The sequence below is a fragment of the Salmo trutta genome, unplaced genomic scaffold (assembly GCF_901001165.1).
Source record: "Salmo trutta unplaced genomic scaffold, fSalTru1.1, whole genome shotgun sequence".
Classification (NCBI taxonomy): Eukaryota; Metazoa; Chordata; class Actinopteri; order Salmoniformes; family Salmonidae; genus Salmo; species Salmo trutta.
This window is the reverse complement of record NW_021822911.1, coordinates 12,808,761-12,836,331: the sequence shown is the minus strand read 5'-3', so window position 1 is coordinate 12,836,331 and position 27,571 is coordinate 12,808,761. Positions and strand designations below refer to the sequence as shown.

The following is a 27,571-nucleotide window of genomic DNA, read 5'->3' as shown; positions in this document are numbered from 1 at the left end:
ATGGTTGATACGGGAGCAACGTCACATATAGTCACGGACATCGGGAAGTTTAAGGAGTTTGACGAGACTTTCAAATCGGAAAAACGTTCCGTGGAGCTGGCTGACGGAACAAGAACGAATGGTGTCGCGGAGAGGAGAGGTGCAGCGGGGGTTTACCTGAGAGACAACATGGGTCGTCGGGTAAAAACAACGCTGACGAAGGCGCTGGACGTGCCGTCATTTCCACAGGACATTTTCTCTGTTAAAGCAGCGACAGCCAACGGAGCTTCAGTCAACTTTCGACAGGGGTGTAACAAGCTCATCCACAAGAACGGTACCACTTTTGACATCCAGGAGTACGATAGACTTTACTATCTTAACACTGTAAGTGATGAAAATGATGATGGATGTCATGGGTGCTATGATATTCACACATGGCACCAAATTCTTGGCCACTGTAATTTTGAGGATGTGTCAAAGTTAGAAAATGTGACAGAGGGAATGAAAATCACAGGTAAGATTGACAAATCTACCCTCAACTGTGAAATCTGCACTCAGGGAAAATTTGTTCAGTGCAGAAACAGAGAGCCTGATGAAAAGGCAAAAGCGGCTCTTGAGCTTGTGCACACTGATTTGGCTGGCACTATTGAGCCAGAGGCGAAAGATGGGTTCAGATATACTCTAGCATTTACGGATGATTATTCAGGGGCAGTTTTTGTGTATTTCCTAAAAGCAAAGAGTGATACTGTAAAAGTTACTGAGAAGTTTATTGCTGATGTGGCCCCTTATGGGAAAATAAAGTGTGTCAGGTCAGATAATGGCACAGAGTTCACAGCCAAAGAGTTCCAGTCACTGCTCAGTAAGAACGCCATAAGACATGAAACTTCAGCCCCTTACTCACCCCATCAAAATGGGACCGCTGAGAGAAATTGGAGAACACTGTTCGAAATGGCAAGATGCATGCTACTTGAAAGCAACCTACCAAAGAACTTGTGGACATATGCTGTAATGACTGCTGCAGTAATTCGCAATAGGTGTTACAATAAGCGTGTAGGACAGACTCCACACTACATGTTTACTGGGAGAAAGCCTGATCTTTCAAAGATGAAAGAATTTGGATCTGTTTGCTATGCATATAGACAGAACAAGAAAAAGTTAGACTCAAGATGTGAAAAGGGTATTTTTGTCGGGTATGATAAAAATAGTCCAGCATACCTAGTCTACTACCCAGACACTGGGAAAGTTCTTAAAAACAGATTAGTCGAGTGTGTTACAAAAGGTGTAGTCGAACACCAAACTCAGACAGATTTGGAAATCAGTGATGATCTTCATGGGGAGAGATTTGAAAACCCCATGCCGAAAGCCAAGATGGCAGATCAAAACTCAGAAGAGACACAAGATGTGCAAATTGAGACTTCAGATGGTCAGAGTCCACGCTATCCAGACAGAGCGAGGATGAAACCCCAGTACTTAAAAGACTATGAGTGTAAAGTGAAATGTGATGCCCAGATACCACCTAGTGTTGACTACTGCTACAGAGTAATGTGCAATGCACCACAAACCTTCAAAGAAGCAATGATTTCACCAAAATCAGAGATTTGGGCTACTGCTATGAAGGAGGAGATGGATTCCCTTAGGGAAAATGATACATTCACATTAACCACACTGCCAGAGGGTAAAAATGCAGTGGGGGGCAGGTGGGTCTATGCGGTCAAAAACAATTCAGATGAGACTGAGACATACAAGGCAAGATATGTTGCAAAGGGGTATAGTCAAGTGGCAGGAATAGACTATAAGGAGACTTTTTCTCCAACTGCAAATATGACATCAGTACGCTGTTTGATGCAGCTAGCAGCACAGTATGACTTAGAGTTACATCAGATGGATGTCAAAACAGCATATCTACATGCTCCTATTGACTGTGAAGTGTACATGGAGCAACCAGAGGGTTTTGAAGTCAGGTCAGATACAGGTGAGCAACTAGTCTGCAAACTGAATAAATCAATGTACGGCCTGAAACAGTCAGGAAGGAACTGGAACAAAATGTTGCATGATCACCTTAGTGAAAATGGTTTTACAAAGAACCCAGTATGTCGTCAGAGATGTAAACATGTCGACATCAGATATCATTTCATTCGATCTGCACTCAGTGATGGTAAAATAAGTATTGAATATTGTCCAACGGCAGACATGGCTGCAGATGTTTTGACTAAACCTGTAACAAAGTTCAAAAATGAAAAATTCTTGGGTTACATGTTTGGAATATAAACTGACATTTGTGAGATGAATAACTGGAAGCTAAATGTGTTGATAAAGTTAGGTTGAATACGACTTGTACAGTATAAGAGCAAGTGGGGGTGTTGGCATGTGGACTAATATGTTGTTGAGTTGTGTTCTTACACTGGTACAGTCATGCCCTATGAGAGATGTATGACTGCGCATGTGCGAAAATAAATAAAGTGCATTTTCCCCCGTTCTGGTTAAAAACACCAATGATGAACATGTGTGTTTATTCCTCCGTTAAGCAAACCGGTATTCCTGTCCTGAAGATGTCAGCACCAACATATTTAATACAACCATTGTTGAGAGACTTCCTTTCTTTCTTTGGATACTGTTTACCCTCCGTTGCTCAGCAACTCTACAAACATTTAGCGGTGTGCCTCAGCCCATGCTTTTTAAGAGACTGCTGCTCTGACAGCTTGGTTACTGGGGCATTGAACTGGCAACATCTAGTTTGTGTGTGTTAGTGTGTAGTGTGTGTAGCATATATGTTGATGTGTAGTTCAGAGTGGGTCTATGTTAACATATATGTTGATGTGTAGTTCAGAGTGGGTCTATGTTAACATATATGTTGATGTGTATTTCAGAGTGAATCTATGTTAACATATATGTTGATGGGTAGTTCAGAGTGGGTCTATGTTAACATATATGTTGATGGGTAGTTCAGAGTGAGTATGTTAACATATATGTTGATGGGGAGTTCAGAGTGGGTCTATGTGTTAACATATATGTTGATGGGTAGTTCAGAGTGGGTCTATGTTAACATATATGTTGATGTGTAGTTCAGAGTGGGTCTATGTTAACATATATGTTGATGGGGAGTTCAGAGTGGGTCTATGTTAACATATATGTTGATGTGTAGTTCAGAGTGGGTCTATGTTAACATATATGTTGATGGGGAGTTCAGAGTGGGTCTATGTTAACATATATGTTGATGTGTAGTTCAGAGTGGGTCTATGTTAACATATATGTTGATGGGTAGTTCAGAGTGGGTCTATGTTAACATATATGTTGATGTGTAGTTCAGAGTGGGTCTATGTTAACATATATGTTGATGGGTAGTTCAGAGTGGGTCTATGTGTAACATATATGTTGATGGGTAGTTCAGAGTGAGTCTATGTTAACATATATGTTGATGGGTAGTTCAGAGTGGGTCTATGTTAACATATATGTTGATGTGTAGTTCAGAGTGGGTCAATGTTAACATATATGTTGATGTGTAGTTCAGAGTGGGTCTATGTTAACATATATGTTGATGGGTAGTTCAGAGTGGGTCTATGTTAACATATATGTTGATGGGTAGTTCAGAGTGGGTCTATGTGTAACATATATGTTGATGGGTAGTTCAGAGTGAGTCTATGTTAACATATATGTTGATGGGTAGTTCAGAGTGGGTCTATGTTAACATATATGTTGATGTGTAGTTCAGAGTGGGTCAATGTTAACATATATGTTGATGTGTAGTTCAGAGTGGGTCTATGTTAACATATATGTTGATGGGTAGTTCAGAGTGGGTCTATGTTAACATATATTTTGATGGGGAGTTCAGAGTGAGTTTATCTGTGGTAGTTGTCCAACATGATTGTATGCTGCTGGTACAGACATTGCACATTTAGGTGCATTAATGTTTCCCTGCACTGCATATTTCAGAAGTGAATAGACTATCTCCTATTTCAGAAGTGAATATAGACTATCTCCTATTTCAGAAGTGAATATAGAGTATCTCCTATTTCAGAAGTGAATAGACTATCTCCTATTTCAGAAGTGAATATAGAGTATCTCCCATTTCAGAAGTGAATATAGAGTATCTCCTATTTCAGAAGTGAATATAGAGTATCTCCCATTTCAGAAGTGAATATAGAGTATCTCCTATTTCAGAAGTGAATAGAGTATCTCCTATTTCAGAAGTGAATATAGAGTATCTCCTATTTCAGAAGTGAATATAGAGTATCTCCCATTTCAGAAGTGAATATAGAGTATCTCCTATTTCAGAAGTGAATATAGAGTATCTCCCATTTCAGAAGTGAATATAGAGTATCTCCTATTTCAGAAGTGAATATAGAGTATCTCCTATTTCAGAAGTGAATATAGAGTATCTCCCATTTCAGAAGTGAATATAGAGTATCTCCCATTTCAGAAGTGAATATAGAGTATCTCCTATTTCAGAAGTGAATAGAGTATCTCCTATTTCAGAAGTGAATATAGAGTATCTCCCATTTCAGAAGTGAATATAGAGTATCTCCTATTTCAGAAGTGAATATAGAGTATCTCCCATTTCAGAAGTGAATATAGAGTATCTCCTATTTCAGAAGTGAATATAGAGTATCTCCTATTTCAGAAGTGAATATAGAGTATCTCCTATTTCAGAAGTGAATATAGAGTATCTCCCATTTCAGAAGTGAATATAGAGTATCTCCTATTTCAGAAGTGAATAGAGTATCTCCTATTTCAGAAGTGAATATAGAGTATCTCCTATTTCAGAAGTGAATATAGAGTATCTCCCATTTCAGAAGTGAATATAGAGTATCTCCTATTTCAGAAGTGAATATAGAGTATCTCCCATTTCAGAAGTGAATATAGAGTATCTCCTATTTCAGAAGTGAATATAGAGTATCTCCCATTTCAGAAGTGAATATAGAGTATCTCCTATTTCAGAAGTGAATAGACTATCTCCTATTTCAGAAGTGAAAATAGAGTATCTCCCATTTCAGAAGTGAATGTAGAGTATCTCCCATTTCAGAAGTGAATATAGAGTATCTCCCATTTCAGAAGTGAATATAGAGTATCTCCCATTTCAGAAGTGAATAGAGTATCTCCTATTTCAGAAGTGAATATAGAGTATCTCCTATTTCAGAAGTGAATATAGAGTATCTCCTATTTCAGAAGTGAATAGAGTATCTCCCATTTCAGAAGTGAATATAGAGTATCTCCCATTTCAGAAGTGAATAGAGTATCTCCTATTTCAGAAGTGAATATATAGTATCTCCTATTTCAGAAGTGAATATAGAGTATCTCCTATTTCAGAAGTGAATAGAGTATCTCCTATTTCAGAAGTGAATATAGAGTATCTCCCATTTCAGAAATGTCACCTATGTATTTATTTACCTAAGTTATCTTTAGATTGTAAACAAACTTGGAGCTTGACATCACCCTTCGAGAGAGTCACACTAACGATTTACAGGCAAAGTAACTTTCAAACACACACATCTGTATACTAATCGTATGCATTTGGGTGTGTGTGTATATATATATATATATATATATATATATATATATATATGTGTGTACCTGGTACAGAGCACATCCTCATGGAGAGAGCCTTGACAGCGTTGACACTGTCAACAGGCGAGAGAAGCGCTCCTCCAGCGTACTTAAGTGGAAGATCTTCACGACCTAGACAGTCGTGAAGAGGAAAATATTTGGTATGGGCCCTCAGATCCTCAAAAGGTTTTACAGGTGCACCATCAAGAGCATCCTGACGGGTTGCATCACTGCCTGGTATGGCAACTGTTCGGACCTCCGACCACAAGGCACTAGTGCGTACGGCCCAGTACATCACCGGGGCCAAGCTTCCTGCCATCCAGGAACTCTATACCAGGCGGTGTCAGAGGAAGGCCCTATAAAATGGTCAAAGACTCCAGGCACCCTATTCAGACTGTTCTCTCTGCTACCGCACGGCAAGCGGTACCGGAGCGCCAAGTCTAGATCCGAGAGGCTTCTAAACACCTTCTACCCCCAAGCCATAAGACTCCTGTACATCTAATCAAATGGCTACCCAGACTATTTGCATTGCCCCCACCACCCTCTTTCAAATCAAATCAAAGTTTATTTGTCACGTGTGCCGAATACAACAGGTGTAGACCTTACAGTGAAATGCTGACTTACAGGATCTAACCAATAGTGCGAAAAAAATGTGTGTGTGTGTGTGTGTGTGTGTGTGTGTGTGTGTGTGTGTGTAAGTAAAGAAATAAAACACCAGTAAAAATACATTTGAAAATAACAGTAGAGAGGCTATATACAGTAGAGAGGTTATACACAGTAGAGAGGCTATATACAGTAGAGAGGCTATATACAGTAGAGAGGCTATATACAGTAGAGAGGCTATATACAGTAGAGAGGCTATATACAGACACCGGTTAGTCAGGCTTTTTGAGGTAGTATGTACATGTAGGTATGGTTAAAGTGACTATGCATACAGTCATATGAAAAAGTTTGGGTACCCCTGACAATTTCCATGATTTCCATTTATAAATAATTGGGTGTTTGGATCAGCAATTTCATTTTGATCTATCAAATAACTGATGGACACAGTAATATTTCAGTAGTGAAATGAGGTTTATTGGATTAACAGAAAATGTGTAATATGCATCAAAACGAAATTAGACAGGTGCATAAATTTGGGCACCCCAATAGAAAAATCACATCAATATTTAGTAGAGCCTCCTTTTGCTAAAATAACAGCCTCTAGACACTTCCTATAGCCTCTAATGAGTGTCTGGATTCTGGATGAAGGTATTTTGGACCATTCCTCCTTACAAAAAATCTCCAGCTCAGTTAGGTTTGATGGTTGTCGAGCATGGACAGCCCACTTCAAATCATCCCACAGATTCTCAATGATATTCAGGTCTGGGGACTGGGATGGCCATTCCAGAACATTGTACTTGTTCCTCTGCATAAATTCCCGGGTAGATTTTGAGCAGTGTTTTGGGTCGTTGTCTTGTTGAAATAGCCAGCCCCGGCTTAACTTCAACTTTGTGACTGATTCTCAAACATTATTCCCAAGAATCTGCTGATATTGAGTGGAATCCATGCGACCCTCAACTTTAACAAGATTCAACCAAATTTTCACCAAATTTTACTGTGGGTAGCAAATGTTTTTCTTGGAACGCTGTGTTCTTTTGCCGCCATGCATAACGTCCCTTGTTATGACCAAATAACTCAATCTTTGTTTCATCAGTCCACAGCACCTTATTCCAAAATTAAGCTGGCTTGTCCAAATGTGCGTTTGCATACCTCAAGCATCTCTGTTTGTGGTGTGTGTGCAGAAAAGGCTTCTTCTACATCACTCTCCCATACAGCCTCTCCTTGTGCAAAGTATGCTGAATTGTTGAACGATGCACAGTGACACCATCTGCAGCAAGATGATGTTTTAGGTCTTTGGAGGTGGGCTGTTTTAGATCATTCTCACCATCCTTCGCCTTTGCCTCACCGATATTTTACTTGGCCTGCCACTTCTGGCCTTAACAAGAACTGTGCCTGTGGTCTTCCATTTCCTCACTATGTTCCTCACAGTGGACACTAACAGCTTACATCTCTGCGATAGCTTTTTGTAGCCTTCCTCTAAACCATAATGTTGAACAATCTTTGTTTTCAGGTCATTTGAGAGTTGTTTTGAGGCCCCCACGTTGCCACTCTTCAGAGGAGAGTCAAAGAGAACAACTTGCAATTGGCCACCTTAAATACCTTTTCTCATGATTGGATGCACTTGTCTATGAAGTTCAAGGCTTAATGAGCTCACCAAACCAATTGTGTGTTCCAATTAATCAGTGCTAAGTAGTTACAGGTATTCAAATCAACAGAATGACAAGAGTGCCCACATTTTTGCATAGCCTATTTTTCACATCTGATTTAATTTCATACAACTTAATATTGCTACACTAAAAATCTTTGTCTGGACAATACCCCAGGACTCAGCTTTTATTAGAAAATGAATGGCATGCCACTGTGATCATTTTCTGTGACGACAGAGTAAATTATTATGCAGCCTCAGAGGGGTGCCCAAACTTTTTCATACGACTGTATCTGCAGACGAGAGACAGATGGAGAGAGAGAGCATGTTTAAACCTTGTGTTTTTATTTTTTATTCTAACATTGTTAGTCATCAATCAGGAGGTGAAATGTAAAACTGACCTGGGATCATTAACTCTGGGAGTACTGCATCTCTATCTGTATTTCAATGTAAAGCATCTCTTTAATAATACTTCCTGTACAATATAAACTGACCTGGGATCATTAACTCTGGGACTACTGCATCTCTATCTGTATTTCAATGTAAAGCATCTCTTTAATAATACTTCCTGTATAATATAAACTGACCTTGGATCATTAACTCTGGGACTACTGCATCTCTATCTGTATTTCAATGTAAAGCATCTCTTGAATAATACTTCCTGTTGACCTGACCAAGTGACCTCTCACCTCTGATTATGCTGTGCCCTCTATGTAGCCAGTTCAGATGCAGGAGGAGTTCACCGACACAGCTGATATAACCTAGAGGATTTAGGGAGAAGAGGAGAGAGGGATGAAGTGAAGGAGAGAGACTGTTATTGAGAAAATAAGGTAGTTAAAGCGACAGTGTTCAACAGGAATCTGTGTGTGGCCTCACCTGGTGTCCACACCACACTAAGTGGCTGCAGAGTACTTTATGCTGAAAAACATGAACGGCCCCACAAGGACAAACAATACAGCGTAGTTATAGAAATAATGAAGTGTCTCACTATTCTCCATGGTTGGCCCTCTTGCCTATTCTTTGAAGGTGGAAGGAGCCACAGTTATACACCTGAACCTGCTTACTGCACAACACAATCCATCAATCAGATTGATACATCACTGTGTAGGTGTGGGTTAAAGGGTGTCTAATTGTTCTACATTTTTTCAATATGGGGGATTTAAAATAGTCTGTTTTGTTTTTGCACAGACATCACACCCTTACCTAAACAGCACCCTCACCTGAGAAGTAGAAATCAAAGGGAGAGAAACTATGAATTGAATAACTGCAGTTGACATAGCTCAGTAAATGGAAGAATACTCTTATTGCAATGTGAATGGCTCTTAAAAGAGCCTTTGGTTGTGCATAGTGTAGTCTAGGGTCCTCGTGTCCATCCTCATGAAGTTATGCAGGACACAGGTAGCCTTCACACACCTGAATTCCTCCAGGAGACAGTCCCAGATGACCCTGGTCACCCAACCTTGCAGTGACCTACAAGGTAACTGTAGGCAATCGTTTTGAAGGAATCTCCAGTTACAGGGTCTCTGTAGGAATATGGAAGACAATGTAATTATTAGACTGTTACATCACCAGGTCATTGTGGATTACTAAAGTATAATATCCCTGATAACAAATCATGATAACATTGGATTGTTAGATGCATGGGCACACATATGTACATGTGTAGCATGTGACAATAACAGGATCATATCAAGGATGGCATCACAAATTAATACATAAATACCACTTGAAGCTTGATGATGAGTTTGAATAATTTGAATCAGCTGTGCAGTGTGAAGGCAAAAACAAAAATGTGCCCCTCTTTGAGTCCCCAGCACTGAGAACCACTGCTCTTCATTGGGACCTCTTCATACGTAGACTGGCTTTCATAGAGCTCTTTATCTGAGGACAGAAAACCTCACAAGAAACAGACTTCATTATAGTCAAATTACACCACACTGAATATTATGTTACTATTATCTCTGTCCTCACTTCTAGGGACAGGAACTACACAAAAGTACCTACCCTATCCAGAATAGCCTCCTCTCTCACTGACAGTTGGGGCTGCTATCCTTTCACCCTCCTCCATGGCTGTTAGCTAGCTACCTACAAATGCATGTGGAGTTTGTTTTTTACAGTGATACAGTGCCTTGCGAAAGTATTCGGCCCACTTGAACTTTTCGACCTTTTGCCACATTTCAGGCTTCAAACATAAAGATATAAAAGTGTAATTTTTTGTGAAGAATCAACAACAAGTGGGACACAATCATGAAGTGGAATGAAATGTATTGGATATTTCAAACTTTTTTAACAAATAAAAAACTGAAAAATTGGGCGTGCAAAATTATTCAGCCCCCTTAAGTTAATACTTTGTAGAGCCACCTTTTGCTGCGTTTACAGCTGTAAGTCGCTTGGGGTATGTCTATCAGTTTTGCACATCGAGAGACTGAAATGTTTGCCCATTCCTCCTTGCAAAACAGCTCGAGCTCAGTGAGGTTGGATGGAGAGCGTTTGTGAACAGCAGTTTTCAGTTCTTTCCACAGATTCTCGATTGGATTCAGGTCTGGACTTTGACTTGGCCATTCTAACACCTGGATATGTTTGTTTGTGAACCATTCCATTGTAGATTTTGCTTTATGTTTTGGATCATTGTCTTGTTGGAAGACAAATCTCCGTCCCAGTCTCAGGTCTTTTGCAGACTCCATCAGGTGTTCTTCCAGAATGGTCCTGTATTTGGCTCCATTCATCTTCCCGTTAATTTTAACCATCTTCCCTGCCCCTGCTGAAGAAAAGCAGGCCCGAACCATGGTGCTGCCACCACCATGTTTGACAGTGGGGATGGTGTGTTCAGGGTGATGAGCTGTGCTGCTTTTACGCCAAACATAACGTTTTGCATTGTTGCCAAAAAGTTCGATTTTGGTTTCATCTGACCAGAGCACCTTCTTCCACATGTTTGGTGTGTCTCCCAGGTGGCTAGTGGCAAACTTTAAACGACACTTTTTATGGATATCTTTAAGAAATGGCTTTCTTCTTGCCACTCTTCCATAAAGGCCAGATTTGTGCAGTATACGACTGATTGTTGTCCTATGGACAGAGTCTCCCACCTTAGCTGTAGATCTCTGCAGTTCATCCAGAGTGATCATGGGCCTCTTGGCTGCATCTCTGATCAGTCTTCTCCTTGTATGAGCTGAAAGTTTAGAGGGACGGCCGGGTCTTCGTAGATTTGCAGTGGTCTGATACTCCTTCCATTTCAATATTATCGCTTGCACAGTGCTCCTTGGGATGTTTAAAGCTTGGGAAATCTTTTTGTATCCAAATCCGGCTTTAAACTTCTCCACAACAGTATCTCGGACCTGCCTGGTGTGTTCCTTGTTCTTCATGATGCTCTCTGCGCTTTAAACGGACCTCTGAGACTATCACAGAGCAGGTGCATTTATACGGAGACTTGATTACACACAGGTGGATTCTATTTATCATCATTAGTCATTTAGGTCAACATTGGATCATTCAGAGATCCTCACTGAACTTCTGGAGAGAGTTTGCTGCACTGAAAGTAAAGGGGCTGAATAATTTTGCACGGCCAATTTTTCAGTTTTTTATTTGTTAAAAAAGTTTGAAATATCCAATAAATTTCGTTCCACTTCATAATTGTGTCCCACTTGTTGTTGATTCTTCACAAAAAAATACAGTTTTATATCTTTATGTTTGAAGCCTGAAATGTGGCAAAAGGTCGAAAAGTTCAAGGGGGCCGAATACTTTCGCAAGGCACTGTAAATACATCAAGATAGCTAGCTAAAATGAAGTTAGGTAGCTGGTGATATTTAATTATATCTATACAGAATGTGATATTTAATTCTATCTAGCTATCTATCTATACAGAATGTGAAGTTGGTTAGATAGATAGCTCATTTAGCAGCTCATCTGAGTTAGCCTGCACTGTAGCTAGTTAGCTAATAATACATTGTTGTTTTTTACATTTTCAAAATCTATTTACTTACTTAATTACTTGAATAGGTTCTCCCAGCCATGTGGACAACTGGAAACAGGGCAGTAAAGTTTGTCACCAGGGCGCTTTAGAGGATATTACTATTGAACTATGTACCCATTTAATAACCAGACCTTCATACAAACTTGCTCTGCTGAATTCTTGATGGAGTCACAATGGGTGGCCTAAGCGGCATCTACTCCATCTGCTGACTGGACGCAGTTCAGTAAAATGTACATTTATTTTCAGACAACAAGTTAAAGGGTAGGAAGCATGAGTTTTTACTCACCAGTGTAACAACACAGTGTGGTTAAAGACTTAGTAAGTTAGTTGTAGTCACGATCTGGTTTCCTATAAGTACAGTTATATTTTTGTGTTATTACATATTTCTTAACTTATTTCTTGATATCTTCTAAACTACCCACAATGCACTATTTCTCTACGTCATATGGAGGATCTACTCTGTGCTACAGAGTTTGTATGCTAGCTCGGTAGCTAGCTCCAGCTTGTCAACATTAGCCACACCTCATGCGTTTCATATACTGTGTGGTTGTGTTATCTAGTGGGAACCCATGAGTGCAAACGATTGGTTTAATATGAAGTTATACATTTGAAGTTATTTCTGTTGTAGTTTACATCATAGGGAATAGGCTGGTCCTCCATATTACCTCACACCTGACTTTAGCATTCTTTGTAATTCTAATTGGATTTATGTAATAACTCTAAAAATAGAACAGTGAGGTATAACTTTGCATTGGGACTTAAAAAATATTTTATTTTATATTTTATAAACAATACAAAACATACACACACAAACGACATCATATTAACATTAACTACATCACACCTTCCCAGACCCACTAGCACACACCTTCAGCGCCCGCATCTCAACACTGACACACCCCCATCTCCAGCTCCTGCATCACTCTCCACCACATGTCCTCAAACTGCACCATTTTATTTCTCTCCGTCACCCAGAACTTTACATTTTTAGATAATAAAGCATTTGACCTTTCTATTGCGTTAACAGTAATATTGTACTTCTGACAGCCAACTTTCTAACTCCGCCCATAACTTTATGACGTCATAACATTCCCAGAAGGATTATTGAGTCATTGTTAGTTTTACACTGAAGACATGATTCTGCCGTTGTGCTGTAGAATTAGGGGATTTTGTCTCTTGTATAATAAGGGACTATCATTTGTCCCAACATCACAGGCAACAGACATTGTTATAGTTAAAGACTTCCAAAAGTGTTTTAATGGGGTTTCTCCCTGTGCACCTGCCAATGTAAATCCATTGAACGAGACAAGTTACCAGACAGGACATATTGCTAATGCTCTTCCTATTGATAACCTGAATGACAATTAACTTGTGGGTGGTGGTGGTGATGACGGCCTATTCGATGACGTCGTCCATCGGGATTCTCCAAAAAAGAAGATGCTCTGGATTGATCACTGGAGTCAGATGTGAAGGAGGAGGTTGATCATCAGGAGTCAGATGTGAAGGAGGAGGTTGATCATCAGGAGTCAGATGTGAAGGAGGAGGTTGATCATCAGGAGTCAGATGTGAAGGAGGAGGTTGATCATCAGGAGTCAGATGTGAAGGAGGAGGTTGATCATCAGGAGTCAGATGTGAAGGAGGAGGTTGATCATCAGGAGTCATATGTGAATGAGGAGGTTGATCATCAGGAGTCAGATGTGAAGGAGGAGGTTGATCATCAGGAGTCAGATGTGAAGGAGGAGGTTGATCATCAGGAGTCAGATGTGAAGGATGAGGTTTATCATCAGGAGTCAGATGTGAAGGAGGAGGTTGACCATCAGGAGTCAGATGTGAAGGAGGAGGTTGACCATCAGGAGTCAGATGTGAAGGAGGAGGTTGATCATCAGGAGTCAGATGTGAAGGAGGAGGTTGACCATCAGGAGTCAGATGTGAAGGAGTAGGTTGATCATCAGGAGTCAGATGTGAAGGAGGAGGTTAAACAACCTCTTACATCTACACGTTCCGCTAGCGGAACGTCTGCTCCAATATCCAATGATGGGCGGGGCGCGAAATTCAAACTCCTCTAAATCCGAAAACTTACACTTTTCAAACATATGACTATGTTACAGCTATTTAAAGACAAGACTCTCCTTTATCTAACCAAACTGTCCGATTTCAAAAAGGCTTTACAGCGAAAGCAAAACATTAGATTATGTCAGCAGAGTACCCAGCCAGGAATAATCACACAGCCATTTTTCAAGCTAGCATATCATGTCACATAAACCCAAACCATATCTAAATGCAGCACTAACCTTTGATGATCTTCATCAGATGACACACCTAGGACATTGTGTTATACAATACATGCATGTCTGTTCAATCAAGTTCATATTTATATCAAAAACCAGCTTTTTACATTAGCATGTGACGTTCAGAACTAGCATTCCCACCGAACACTTCCGGTGATTTTACTAAATTACTCACGATAAACGTTCACAAAAAGCATAACAATTATTTTAAGAATTATAGATACAGAACTCATCTATGCACTCGATATGTCCGATTTTAAAATAGCTTTTCGGATGAAGCACATTTTGCAATAATGTAAGTACATAGCCCGGCGTTACAGGGCTAGCTATTTAGACACCCACCCAGTGTAGCCTTCACCAAAATCACATTTCCTATAAGAAAAATGTTCTTACCTTGCTTGTTCTTCATCAGAATACACTGCCAGGACTTCTACTTCAATAACAAATGTAGGTTTGGTCCCAAATAATCCATCGTTATATCCAAACAGCGACGTTTTGTTCGTGCGTTCTAGACACTATCCCAACGCTAAATCTCGGCCACGAGCATGACGCAAAATATGACAAAAAATTTCGAAATATTCCATTACCGTACTTCGAAGCATGTCAACCGCTGTTTAAAACCAATATTTATGCAATTTATCTCGTAGAGAAGCGATAATATTCCGACCGGGAATCTGCCTGTCTGTAAACTGAGGAAAAAACCAAAAGCCGGGGGCGGGGCGTGTCACGCGCCTAAGGCTTAGTCCATTGACTGACCACTCAGCATTTGCTCTCGTGTGCTTCAGCCAGGGCTTTGAATGACATCATTCCTGTTTTTCCCGGGCTGTGAGACTCCATTGTTGACGTGACAAGTGTCACGTAAGAGCAGAGATCCTTTGTAAACGATAGAGAGAATCAAGAAGGGCAAGAAATGTTCAGACAGGGTACTTCCTGAACAGAAGCATCTCAGGTTTTTGCCTGCCATAGGAGTTCTGTTATACTCACAGACACCATTCAAACAGTTTCAGAAACTTTGGAGTGTTTTCTCTCCAAAGCTAATAATTATATGCATATTCCAGTTTCTGGGCAGGACTAATAATCAGATTAAATCGGGTACGTTTTTTATCCAGCCGTGAAAATACTGCCCCCTAGATGTAACAGGTTATTAATCATCAGGAGTCAGATGTGAAGGAGGAGGTTGATCATCGGGAGTCAGATGTGAAGGAGGAGGTTGATCATCGGGAGTCAGATGTGAAGGAGGAGGTTGATCATCAGGAGTCAGATGTGAAGGAGGAGGTTGATCATCAGGAGTCAGATGTGAAGGAGGAGGTTGATCATCAGGAGTCAGATGTGAAGGAGGAGGTTGATCATCAGGAGTCAGATGTGAAGGAGGAGGTTGATCATCAGGAGTCAGATGTGAAGGAGGAGGTTGATCATCAGGAGTCAGATGTGAAGGCAGAGGTTGATTATCAGGAGTCAGATGTGAAGGAGGAGGTTGATCATCAGTGAACCTCTAGGATTGTGGCTGGGCTGGCGTTTACACTTCCAGCTTGGTCATATATTTTGATACATTGAATGTTGATATTGTGAAACTATGTTATATATTTGCACCTCCTGTTTCAGGAAGTGATGTCACTAGGTACTGCCCCTATATATACAGTGCATTCAGAAAGTATTCAGACCCCTTCACTTTTTACACATTTTGTTACATTATTCAAACATTTATGAGGAAAACATTGATTTAATCCATCTACACACAATACCCCATAATGACATCACAATACCCCATAATGACATCACAATACCCCATAATGACATCACAATACTGTCACGCCCTGACCAGGTGAACTCGGGTATTTTGGGTCAGGGTGTGTCATGTTGGGTATTTTTCCTTGGTTTGTTTTCTATGTTTGCGTTATAGCCTTGTGTTAGCTCTATGTGGTTTATTTCTATGTTGGGTTCTGTCGATTCCCAATCAGAGACAGCTGTCGCTAGTTGTCTCTGATTGGGATCACATTTAAGTTCCTTTTTCCCCCACGCTGTTTGTGGGGTGTTGCCTCTTTGTGTTTTGAGCAGTTAACGTATCGGCATTTTCTTGGTTTTGTGTACATGTTTATTTCAGTGTGAAGAATAAACATGTGTTTGCTCCCAGCTGAGCTTTGGTCCGCTTCCTCATCACCCGACGACGATCGTTACAAATACCCCATAATGACAAAGCAAAAACAGGTTTTTATAAATGTTTCAAATGTAACAAAAACAACAACTGAAATATCACATTTACATACAGTACCAGTCAAAAGTTTGGACACACCTCCTCATTCAAGGGTTTTTATTTTTACTATTTTCTACATTGTAGAATAATAGTGAAGACATCAAAACTATGAAATAACACATATGGAATCATGTAGTAACCAAAAAAGGGTTAAACAAATCAAAATATATTTTCTATTTGAGATTCTTCAAAGTATTCACAATTTGCCTTGATGACAGCTTTGCACACACTTGGCATAGTTGTGTTGTCTTCACTATTATTCTACAACATAGAGAATAGTTAAAATAAAGAAAAAACATTGAATTTGTAGGTGTGTCCAAACAATTGACCGGTACTGAATATGCATTGTGGAGGAGAACTGATCCTAGATCTGTACAAAGGCATAACATCTACAGCAGGAACAACTGTCTGTGTTAAAAAGGCCCAGCTGGATTTAATTGAGCTATTTAAAATGACATATTTGAATGTGAAATGATTTGTTCTGTTTGTCAATACAAGACAGGGTCTGTGGAGGCTTGGCCTATTAGTGGTAGATTTGGGGGATAATTTGAGTTGGAATAGTGATAGATTTTTGGAGGGACCCTTGTCACTACAGCCAATCAGTGAGCAGCATCCCTTCCCCCACACCGTAGGCAGTTCTGTTACTCACAACACTTCCCCTGCTTTCCTCAACAATGGAAAAGCCCACTGAACTAAAGCCTTGCCATTTCAGATCTTTTTTAAAAGATTGGGGAATTTTTTACAATTAAGAAATAATATGTCATGTTTTACTCGTACCTCAGCCAGCATTGTGAATGGTTAGGAAATAATATTTCATTTTTTACTAGTACCTCAGCCAGCATTGTGAATGGTTAGGAAATAATATGTCCTGTTTTACTCGTACCTCAGCCAGCATTGTGAATGGTTAGGGAATAATATGTCATGTTTTACTCGTACCTCAGCCAGCATTGTGAATGGTTAGGAAATAATATGTCATGTTTTACTCGTACCTCAGCCAGCATTGTGAATGGTTAGGAAATAATATGTCATGTTTTACTCGTACCTCAGCCAGCATTGTGAATGGTTAGGAAATAATATTTCATGTTTTACTCGTACCTCAGCCAGCATTGTGAATGGTGTCTGATGCAGTGACATACTAGACCATGGCAGTAAATCTAATACTTAGGTGTTTTTAGTCAGGCATGAAAGGTCTGATGTGGTTCTGTGGTTATAAGTTACTGACCTTGGAATACATTTCTGGCCATGCTGGCAGGGTCTGAATCAAACCCAATGTCCACCTGGCATACTGGCAGGGTCTGAATCAAACCCAATGTCCACCTGGCACACTGACAGGGTCTGAAACAAACCCAATGTCCACCTGGTACACTGGCAGGGTCTGAATCAAACCCAATGTCCACCTGGTACACTGGCAGGGTCTGAATCAAACCCAATGTCCACCTGGTACACTGGCAGGGTCTGAATCAAACCCAATGTCCACCTGGTACACTGGCAGGGTCTGAATTAAACCCAATGTCCACCTGGTACACTGGCAGGGTCTGAATTAAACCCAATGTCCACCTGGTACACTGGCAGGGTCTGAATTAAACCCAATGTCCACCTGGTACACCGACAGGGTCTGAATCAAACCCAATGTCCACCTGGTACACTGACAGGGTCTGAATCAACCCAATGTCCACCTGGTACACTGACAGGGTCTGAATCAAACCCAATGTCCACCTGGTACACTGGCAAGGTCTGAATCAAACCCAATGTCCACCTGGTACACTGGCAGGGTCTGAATCAAACCCAATGTCCACCTGGTACACTGGCAGGGTCTGAATCAAACCCAATGTCCACCTGGTACACTGGCAGGGTCTGAATCAAACCCAATGTCCACCTGGTACACTGACAGGGTCTGAATCAACCCAATGTTAAGGGGAGGGAAGATTGGTCAAGAGGGTGATGATTATTGTTGTTCTACTGCCTGATTGTTATGCAACAACACTGTTTACAAAAGCTTTGTTAAATCAGCACAACAGTTTTCAGCTGTGCTAACATAATTGCAAAAGGGTTTTCTAATGATCAATTAGCCTTTTAAAATGATAAACTTGGATTAGCTAACACAACGTGATATTGGAACACAGGAGTGATGGTTGCTGATAATGATCCTCTGTACGCCTATGTTGATATTCCATAAACAATCAGCTGTTTCCAGCTACAATAGTCATTTACAACATTAACAATGTCTACACTGTATTTCAGATCAATTTGATGTTATTTTAATGGACAAAAAAAGTGTTTTTCTTTCAAAAACAAGAACATTTCTAAGTGACTCCAACCTTTTGAACGGTAGTGTTAATCATTTTAGAATAAGGCTGTAATGTAACAAAATGTGGAAAAAGTGAAGGGGTCTGAATACTTTCCGAATGCACTGTATTGTTACACCATGTAGCAGCAGTATAGACCTAGTCTGTTCATTATATACATCTACATGATGTATTGTTACACCATGTAAGAGCAGTATAGACCTAGTCTGTTCATTATATACATCTACATGGTGTATTGTTACACCATGTAGGAGCAGTATAGACCTAGTCTGTTCATTATATACATCTACATGATGTATTGTTACACCATGTAGCAGCAGTATAGACCTAGTCTGTTCATTATATACATCTACATGATGTATTGTTACACCATGTAGGAGCAGTATAGACCTAGTCTGTTCATTATATACATCTACATGATGTATTGTTACACCATGTAGGAGCAGTATAGACCTAGTCTGTTCATTATATACATCTACATGATGTATTGTTACACCATGTAGGAGCAGTATAGACCTAGTCTGTTCATTATATACATCTACATGATGTATTGTTAGTCCATGTAGGAGCAGTATAGATCTAGTCTGTTCATTATATACATCTACATGATGTATTGTTACACCATGTAGGAGCAGTATAGACCTAGTCTGTTCATTATATACATCTACATGATGTATTGTTACACCATGTAGGAGCAGTATAGACCTACAGTAGCTGGCTACTTATTTATATGTTGTTTGACTGAATGAAACTGCCTTAAATGTGCTGTAGTAAAAAAAATGTATTCTCAAAAATCAATCACCACATTCCTGTCTTTGTATGTCTCAATATAATAGTATTATTTAATTAAATCCATGTAAAATAATCTTTGTCTGAAAATAAAATGTGATCCCCAACTGCGTTTCCCTCCAGTCAGCAGACGGCGATGTGCGTCTTTCAGGCGATGCTGCAGCGTGACGTATAATCTAGTGGACGGTTCTTCATAAACAGCTCGTCAACCACCTTGGTAGCTTGCTAGCCAACATAGCCGAAAGATTCAAGATATTTAGACGCTTTCGGTCTATATTAGCTACTGTGTTTTAGACACACTTCTGTCGTATCTACTTGTTAACCTATTTAATTTAATATTACGTTATTGTTTATTAGTCAGCTATAGTAGCTGGCTGGTTAAGTTAGCATTAGCCTAGTCGCTAATGATAGCTAGCTAGCTAACATCCCCGAACTTGAGCTCCCTAAACTACTACCCTCCTGTTAAAGAAGAGGAGGTCTGCTGGACGGAGAAAGAAGCTCTGGGACTGAACATTGTCGTGAAAGAGGAGAAGGAAGAGGAGGATGTTACAGTAAAACAAGAAGTAGAGGGTGAGGCTGTTACAGTGAAAGAAGAAGAGAAAGACGTTACAGTTAAACAAGAGGAGGAAGAGGAGGATGTAGTGTTTGGAGTGAAGAAGGAAGGAGAGATTACTGTCACATTGAAAGATGAAGAGGAGGAGACAGGAGATCTGAGTAACACCAGTAAGTATCGCCTCAATTAGTTTTTAACTTTGGATATTCGGAGTTGGCTCGTCAATACCTCTTCAACGGAGGGTCCTGGGATGATGACTGATATGTCTAGAATCAGACGACGTAGAGAACAAGCTACCCCTTGTTTTCTCCGTTCCGTTTCCAAAAAGTGACTTAACATATATATTTGAGGAGGGTCTATCTGCTGACCGCAGACTGGGGTTCACGGCATGTGGTGATTTTAATGTAGTGATGTTTTACTACACACCGTGACCCCCAATAGAGCCATGTGAGAGTTGGGTTGGCTACACCAAAGATTATGGATATACTGACAAGATGTCTCTCCGTCCTGACAAGGGGAGTCGTTGTCCACAAAGCTGCACTGTGGGTTGTCTATCTCCCGCCTATCCTGTCTTTGGATTGGCATGTAGGGATGAATATGCATAGCGATCTGGAGACAACTCCTGTGTCCACATAACAACTTAATCATTACGAAACTTCTGTTGGATCAAGTAAACCTCACGTAGCAAATAAGCCATTCATTTTGTTGTTCACCAAATTCAACACTTTCCACATTGGGTTGATAATTGTTTCTACTTGGATACAACCTACTGTAACCTACTGGCATGACCTAGAGAGATACAACCTACTGTAACCTACTGGCATGACCTAGAGAGATACAACCTACTGTAACCTACTGGCATCAAATCAAATTTATTTATATAGCCCTTCGTATATCAGCTGAAATCTCAAAGTGCTGTACAGAAACCCAGCCTAAAACCCCAAACAGCAAGCAATGCATGTGAAAGAAGCACGGTGGCTAGGAAAAACTCCCTAGGAAAAACTCCCTAGAAATGCCAGAAACCTAGAGAGGAACCAGGCTATGAGGGGTGGCCAGTCCTCTTCTGGCTGTGCCGGGTGGATATTATAACAGAACATGGTCAAGATGTTAAAATGTTCATAAATGACCAGCATGGTCAAATAATAATAATCATAGTAGTTGTCGAGGGTGCAACAAGCACGTCCGGTGAACAGGTCAGGGTTCCGTAGCCGCAGGCAGAACAGTTGAAACTGGAGCAGCAGCATGGCCAGGTGGACTGGGGACAGCAAGGAGTCATCATGCCAGGTAGTCCCGAGGCATGGTCCTAGGGCTCAGGTCCTCCGAGAGAAAGAAAGAAAGAGAATTAGAGAGAGCATATTTAAATTCACACAGGACACCGGATAAGACAAGAGAATACTCCAGATGTAACAGACTGACCCTAGCCCCCCGACACATAAACTACTGCAGCATAAATACTGGAGGCTGAGACAGGAGGGATCAGAAGACACTGTGGCCCCATCCGATGATACCCCCGGACAGGGCCAAACAGGCAGGATATAACCCCACCCACTTTGCCAAAGCACAGCCCCCACACCACTAGAGGGATGTCTACAACCACCAACTTACCGTCCGAAGACAAGGCCGAGTATAGCCCACAAAGATCTCCGCCATGGCACAACCCAAGGGGGGGGCGCCAACCCAGACAGGAAGACCACGTCAGTGACTCAACCCACTCAACTGACGCACCCCTCCCATGGACGGCATGTAAGAACACCAGTAAGTCAGTGACTCAGCCCCTGTAATAGGGTTAGAGGCAGAGAATCCCAGTGGAAAGAGGGGAACCGGCAAGGCAGAGACAGCAAGGGCGGTTCGTTGCTCCAGCCTTTCCGTTCACCTTCACACTCCTGGGCCAGACTATACTTAACCATAGGACCTACTGAAGAACTAAGTCTTCAGTAAAGACTTAAAGGTTGAGACTGAGTCTGCGTCTCTCACATGGGTAGGCAGACCATTCCATAAAAATGGAGCTCTATAGGAGAAAGCCCTACCTCCAGCCGTTTGCTTAGAAATTCTAGGGACAATTAAGAGGCCTGCGTCTTGTGACCGTAGCGTACGTGTAGGTATGTACGGCAGGACCAAATCGGAAAGATAGGTAGGAGCAAGCCCATGTAATGCTTTGTAGGTTAGCAGTAAAACCTTGAAATCAGCCCTTGCCTTAACAGGAAGCCAGTGTAGGGAGGCTAGCACTGGAGTAATATGATCAAATTTTTTGGTTCTAGTCAGGATTCTAGTAGCCGTATTTAGCACTAACTGAAGTTTATTTAGTGCTTTATCCGGGTAGCCGGAAAGTAGAGCATTGCAGTAGTCCAGCCTAGAAGTAACAAAAGCATGGATTAATTTTTCTGCGTCATTTTTAGACAGAAAGTTTCTGATTTTTGCAATGTTACGTAGATGGAAAAAAGCTGTCCTTGAAACAGTCTTGATATGTTCTTCAAAAGAGAGATCAGGGTCCAGAGTAACCTAGAGAGATACAACCTACTGTAACCTACTGGCATGACCTAGAGAGTTACAACCTACTGTAACCTACTGGCATGACCTAGAGAGATACAACCTACTGGCATGACCTAGAGAGTTACAACCTACTGTAGCCTACTGGCATGACCTAGAGAGATACAACCTACTGTAACCTACTGGCATGACCTAGAGAGTTACAACCTACTGTAACCTACTGGCATGACCTAGAGAGATACAACCTACTGTAACCTACTGGCATGACCTAGAGAGTTACAACCTACTGTAGCCTACTGGCATGACCTAGAGAGATACAATCTACTGTAGCCTACTGGCATGACCTAGAGAGTTACAACCTACTGTAACCTACTGGCATGACCTAGAGAGATACAACCTACTCTAACCTACTGGCATGACCTAGAGAGTTACAACCTACTGTAGCCTACTGGCATGACCTAGAGAGATACAACCTACTGTAACCTACTGGCATGACCTAGAGAGTTACAACCTACTGTAACCTACTGGCATGACCTAGAGAGATACAACCTACTGTAGCCTACTGGCATGACCTAGAGAGATACAACCTACTGTAGTCTACTGGCATGACCTAGAGAGATACAACCTACTGTAACCTACTGGCATGACCTAGAGAGTTACAACCTACTGTAACCTACTGGCATGACCTAGAGAGATACAACCTACTGTAACCTACTGGCATAACCTAGAGTTACAACCTACTGTAGCCTACTGGCATGACCTAGAGATTTAACCTACTGTAACCTACTGGCATGACCTAGAGAGTTACAACCTACTGTAACCTACTGGCATGACCTAGAGAGATACAACCTACTGTAGCCTACTGGCATGATCTAGAGAGTTACAACATACTGGCATGACCTAGAGAGATACAACCTACTGTAGCCTACTGGTATGACCTAGAGTTACAACCTACTGTAACCTACTGGCATGACCTAGAGAGTTACAACCTACTGTAACCTACTGGCATGACCTAGAGAGATACAACCTACTGTAACCTACTGGCATGACCTACAGAGATACAACCTACTGTAACCTACTGGCATGACCTAGAGAGATACAACCTACTGTAGCCTACTGGCATGACCTAGAGAGTTACAACCTACTGTAACCTACTGGCATGACCTAGAGAGTTACAACCTACTGTAGCCTACTGGCATGACCTAGAGAGATACAACCTACTGTAACCTACTGGCATGACCTAGAGAGATACAACCTACTGTAACCTACTGGCATGACCTAGAGAAATCCAATCTACTGTAACCTACTGGCATGACCTAGAGAGTTACAACCTACTGTAACCTACTGGCATGACCTAGAGAGTTACAACCTACTGTAACCTACCTGCATGACCTAGAGAGATACAACCTACTGTAGCCTACTGGCATGACCTAGAGAGTTACAACCTACTGTAACCTACTGGCATGACCTAGAGAGATACAACCTACTGTAGCCTACTGGCATGACCTAGAGAGATACAACCACTGGTAAACTTTTTTCACACTTTTATGGGGTATTGTGATGTCATTATGAGGTATTGTCTGAAATGCAGGGTCTGAATGCATGTTGTTGTATGTCCCAGATATATATTTAAAAAAATGTATTTTCTTTCAACCAATTGATTTGTTGAAATGTTATGACGTGTATTTTTTCATAGACACACCCCATGTGTTTAATAAAATCAACTGTATGTGCAGAACTTGAACTGAACTGATGCTTCAAGCGTTTGATTAAATAATTAACACACACAAATGACTTGAGGAAGCCAGAGGTCAATATAACCAGAAGAAAATAACCAATTCCCCACCTGCTGCTGGCCTTCGTTAATTCTGACGTTATGCTCCTGAAGTTTCCGGTAAAATAGGCAAACTTTTTCCATTTCCATTTGAAGTGCCAATTTATCTGACCATTTCTACCGATCTGCGTGCCAGTTATGAACGAGTTACAACACCTGTTTGGCCCCACCCCTTCCTGGGTCGGTGAAGTGAGGTATTACATTTAAAGAATAAATCCGAGCCTCACGCTCATCACCTGTGGAAGGCAGGGCTTCCGGCGAGGATTTAATAGTATGTTGTACCTAGTTTCCCTCCTTCAGGGAACAGTAGTTATAGTCATAACGTTAAGCTTGTCATATGATGAACTTTAACTTAAATACTCGATCTTGCTGTCGGACAGTTTTTTGTATTCAGATCTCTGAAATGCTCTCTAACTACGTAACATTTGTTGTCTTCTTATGTTACGCTGGGAAAACAGTTTTCATGGGCACAGAAATCCTAAATCATTTCAGTTTACTAAATCCAATGGTTCTAACCGAGAGTCACCTTAACTTTATTGACACCCAGATGGATACTGTCATTAACGCGGTTGTTCAATAATTACACATAATACTTAATGCTGTAGCTGTTTAGTTACAGTCACATGTTCAACTATCATCAGCTGATCCAGGAAATCATTTTCTGCATGCCAGTCAAATGTAGTTCTTCATTCATTACACCGGTAAAGACAGTTATGCCATGCTCCACGTTGGATCCAACATCCCAAACAAATCGATATTTATAATGTGTTATTGTCTACTTGATTTACAGTAGGGTCTCGTTAGTCCGTTTGGAAACGGAGATACTTAGATCATAATGTGTAGAGAACTGTTCCTTGGTGGATAGGCTATTGTACAACACACAGAGCTATTTTCCTTTATTCAGGACATTTAGAATGACAACACATTACAGAGTAGCCTAGTGGGATTATTCACAAAATGATCTGGTTATGAAATGTCATGACAAAGACATTTTAGTTTCCTTGTTTCACCTGAAATATTAAATGATTTATAGTCCTAGGTCTATGTTGTTGTTAGGTGAAGTTATGGGTCCTACAGTAGGTCTATGTTATTGTTAGGTGAGATTAGACCATTTTGGCATGCACTTAGTGGACAAAACCTCATTGTCAGGCTGATGGAAAACTAGCCAATGATCATTTTACTGGTTGAAGTCGTTTTTAAATATTAAGTAGTACATTTTAGACAATAACACAAACATTATATTAAATCAGGACATTCAAACAAGCCTTACAATTATAATCCAAAGTAGTGTCAAATTATGATAATAATAATCATAATCAACCTGGAAATGGAGGCTTTATTTGCTGTCAGCCTATGAGAACTCCCCTGAGTTTTCCCCCACGGTGGTGAATTAGTGAATAGACACAGAGCTTAATGTGAGTTTCCTTGAGTAGCACTCCTGATCTAGTGCTGTAATATTCAGAATACATTGTGAAAACTAATCTTTGCTCACCATTTTTTAAATATATATATTTTTTTCACCCCTTTTTTCTCCCCAATTGGTACTTACAGTCTTGTCTCATCGCTGCAACTCCCATACGGACTCTGGAGAGGCGAAGGTCGAGAGCCATGCGTAATCCGAAACACAACCCAGCGCTGCTTCTTGACACAATGCCCATCCAACCCGGAAGCCAGCAGCACCAATGTGTCGGAGGAAACACCGTACACCTGGCGACCTGGTCAGCGTGCACTGCGCCCGGCCCGCCACTTGAGTCTCTAGTGCGCGATGAGACAAGGATATCCCTGCCGGCCAAACCCTCCCCTAACCCGGACGACGGTGGGCCAATTGTGCGTCGCCCCATGGGCCTACCGGTCGCGGCCGGCTGCAACAGAGCTTGGACTCGAACCCAGAATCTCTAATGGCACAGCTTAGGCCACTTGCTCACCATTTTTGCTCCAAGCAGATATACTACATCCATAACTAGCAGTTTCTGCATTAGCAGGGAGGTGTTTCTGCAATCAAATTGTGTGCGCATCGCCCTTGTCGCAATTTTAGGAAACACAGAAAGGTGCCTATATTTGAGAACAAAAGTCGCCTGGCACACTGCTTAGGAGTTCAACACCTTTTACTTATTTCTAGTTACTACTAATGTGAAAACAAGACTAAATATGACTATTGTTGCTCACTTGACTGTCTAAAGACAATTGTCAAGTCATTTTAACATTCATTACAGACGTCAATTGTTGTACAGTATCATGGCTACGCTGTTGGCATCACCTTTTACAGTGGATTTCTGCTGTTGTGAGCCTTTAACTATCTGTCTGACTTGTTCACACAGGAGAGAGACGTGACTATCATGGATCCTCTGGGGAGCCTCAACATCATGATGCTAACGAGTCAGAGAAGAGTCTGTCCAGATTCTATCACCTCAAGAAACACCAGCAGAGACCCACAGGGAAGAAATCTATCTGCTGCTCTGACTGTGGAAAACATTGCAAATCTTCATCAGAACTTAAAATACACCAGCGAACACACAAAGGAGAGAAATCTCACCACTGTTTTGATTGTGGGAAGAGTTACTTAAGATTAAAAGCACTAAAAGTACACCTGAGAATTCACACTGGAGAGAAACCTTACAGCTGTACTCAATGTGGGAAGAGTTTTACTACATTTAGCTATCTGGTTATACACCAGAGAACACATACAGGAGAGAAACCGTACAGCTGTACTGAATGTGGGAAGAGTTTTACTCAGTCAAGCAACCTGTTATCACACCAGAGGACACACACAGGAGAGAAATCTTTTAGTTGTAATCAATGTGTGAAAAGTTTTATTTCATCTAGTTACCTGACTGTACACCAGAGAACACACACAGGAGAGAAACCTTATAGCTGTGCTCAATGTGGGAAGACTTATATTTCATCTTGCCATCTGACTAGACACCAGCGAGTACACACAGGAGAGAAATCTTATAGCTGTAATCAATGTGGGAAGAGTTTTACTCGGTCAGACAACCTGATATTACACCAGAGAACACACACAGGAGAGAAACCTTATAGCTGTGATCAATGTGGGAAGAGTTTTACTACATCTGGCTCTCTGACTCTACACCAGAGAATACACACAGGAGAGAAACCTTATAGCTGTGATCAATGTGGGAAGAGTTTTACAACGTCTGGCCCTCTGACTCTACACCAGAGAATACACACAGGAGAGAAACCTTATAGCTGTGATCAATGTGGTAAGAGTTTTGCTGCATCTGGCTCTCTGACTCTACACCAGAGAATACACACAGGAGAGAAACCTTATAGCTGTGATCAGTGTGACAAGAGATTCTCCGATAAAAGA

At 41.0% G+C, this 27,571-nt stretch overlaps 1 protein-coding gene across 1 annotated transcript; it reads left to right on the top strand.

Moving 5' to 3' along the window:
- LOC115186483 (zinc finger protein 2 homolog) lies at positions 1–27,571 on the top strand (the record flags this gene model as incomplete). The annotated part of the gene is made up of 2 exons (XM_029746105.1): positions 1–363; positions 26,903–27,571. Coding segments are annotated over exons 1-2 (1,032 nt in total), but the record flags the coding sequence as incomplete, so codon positions are not given.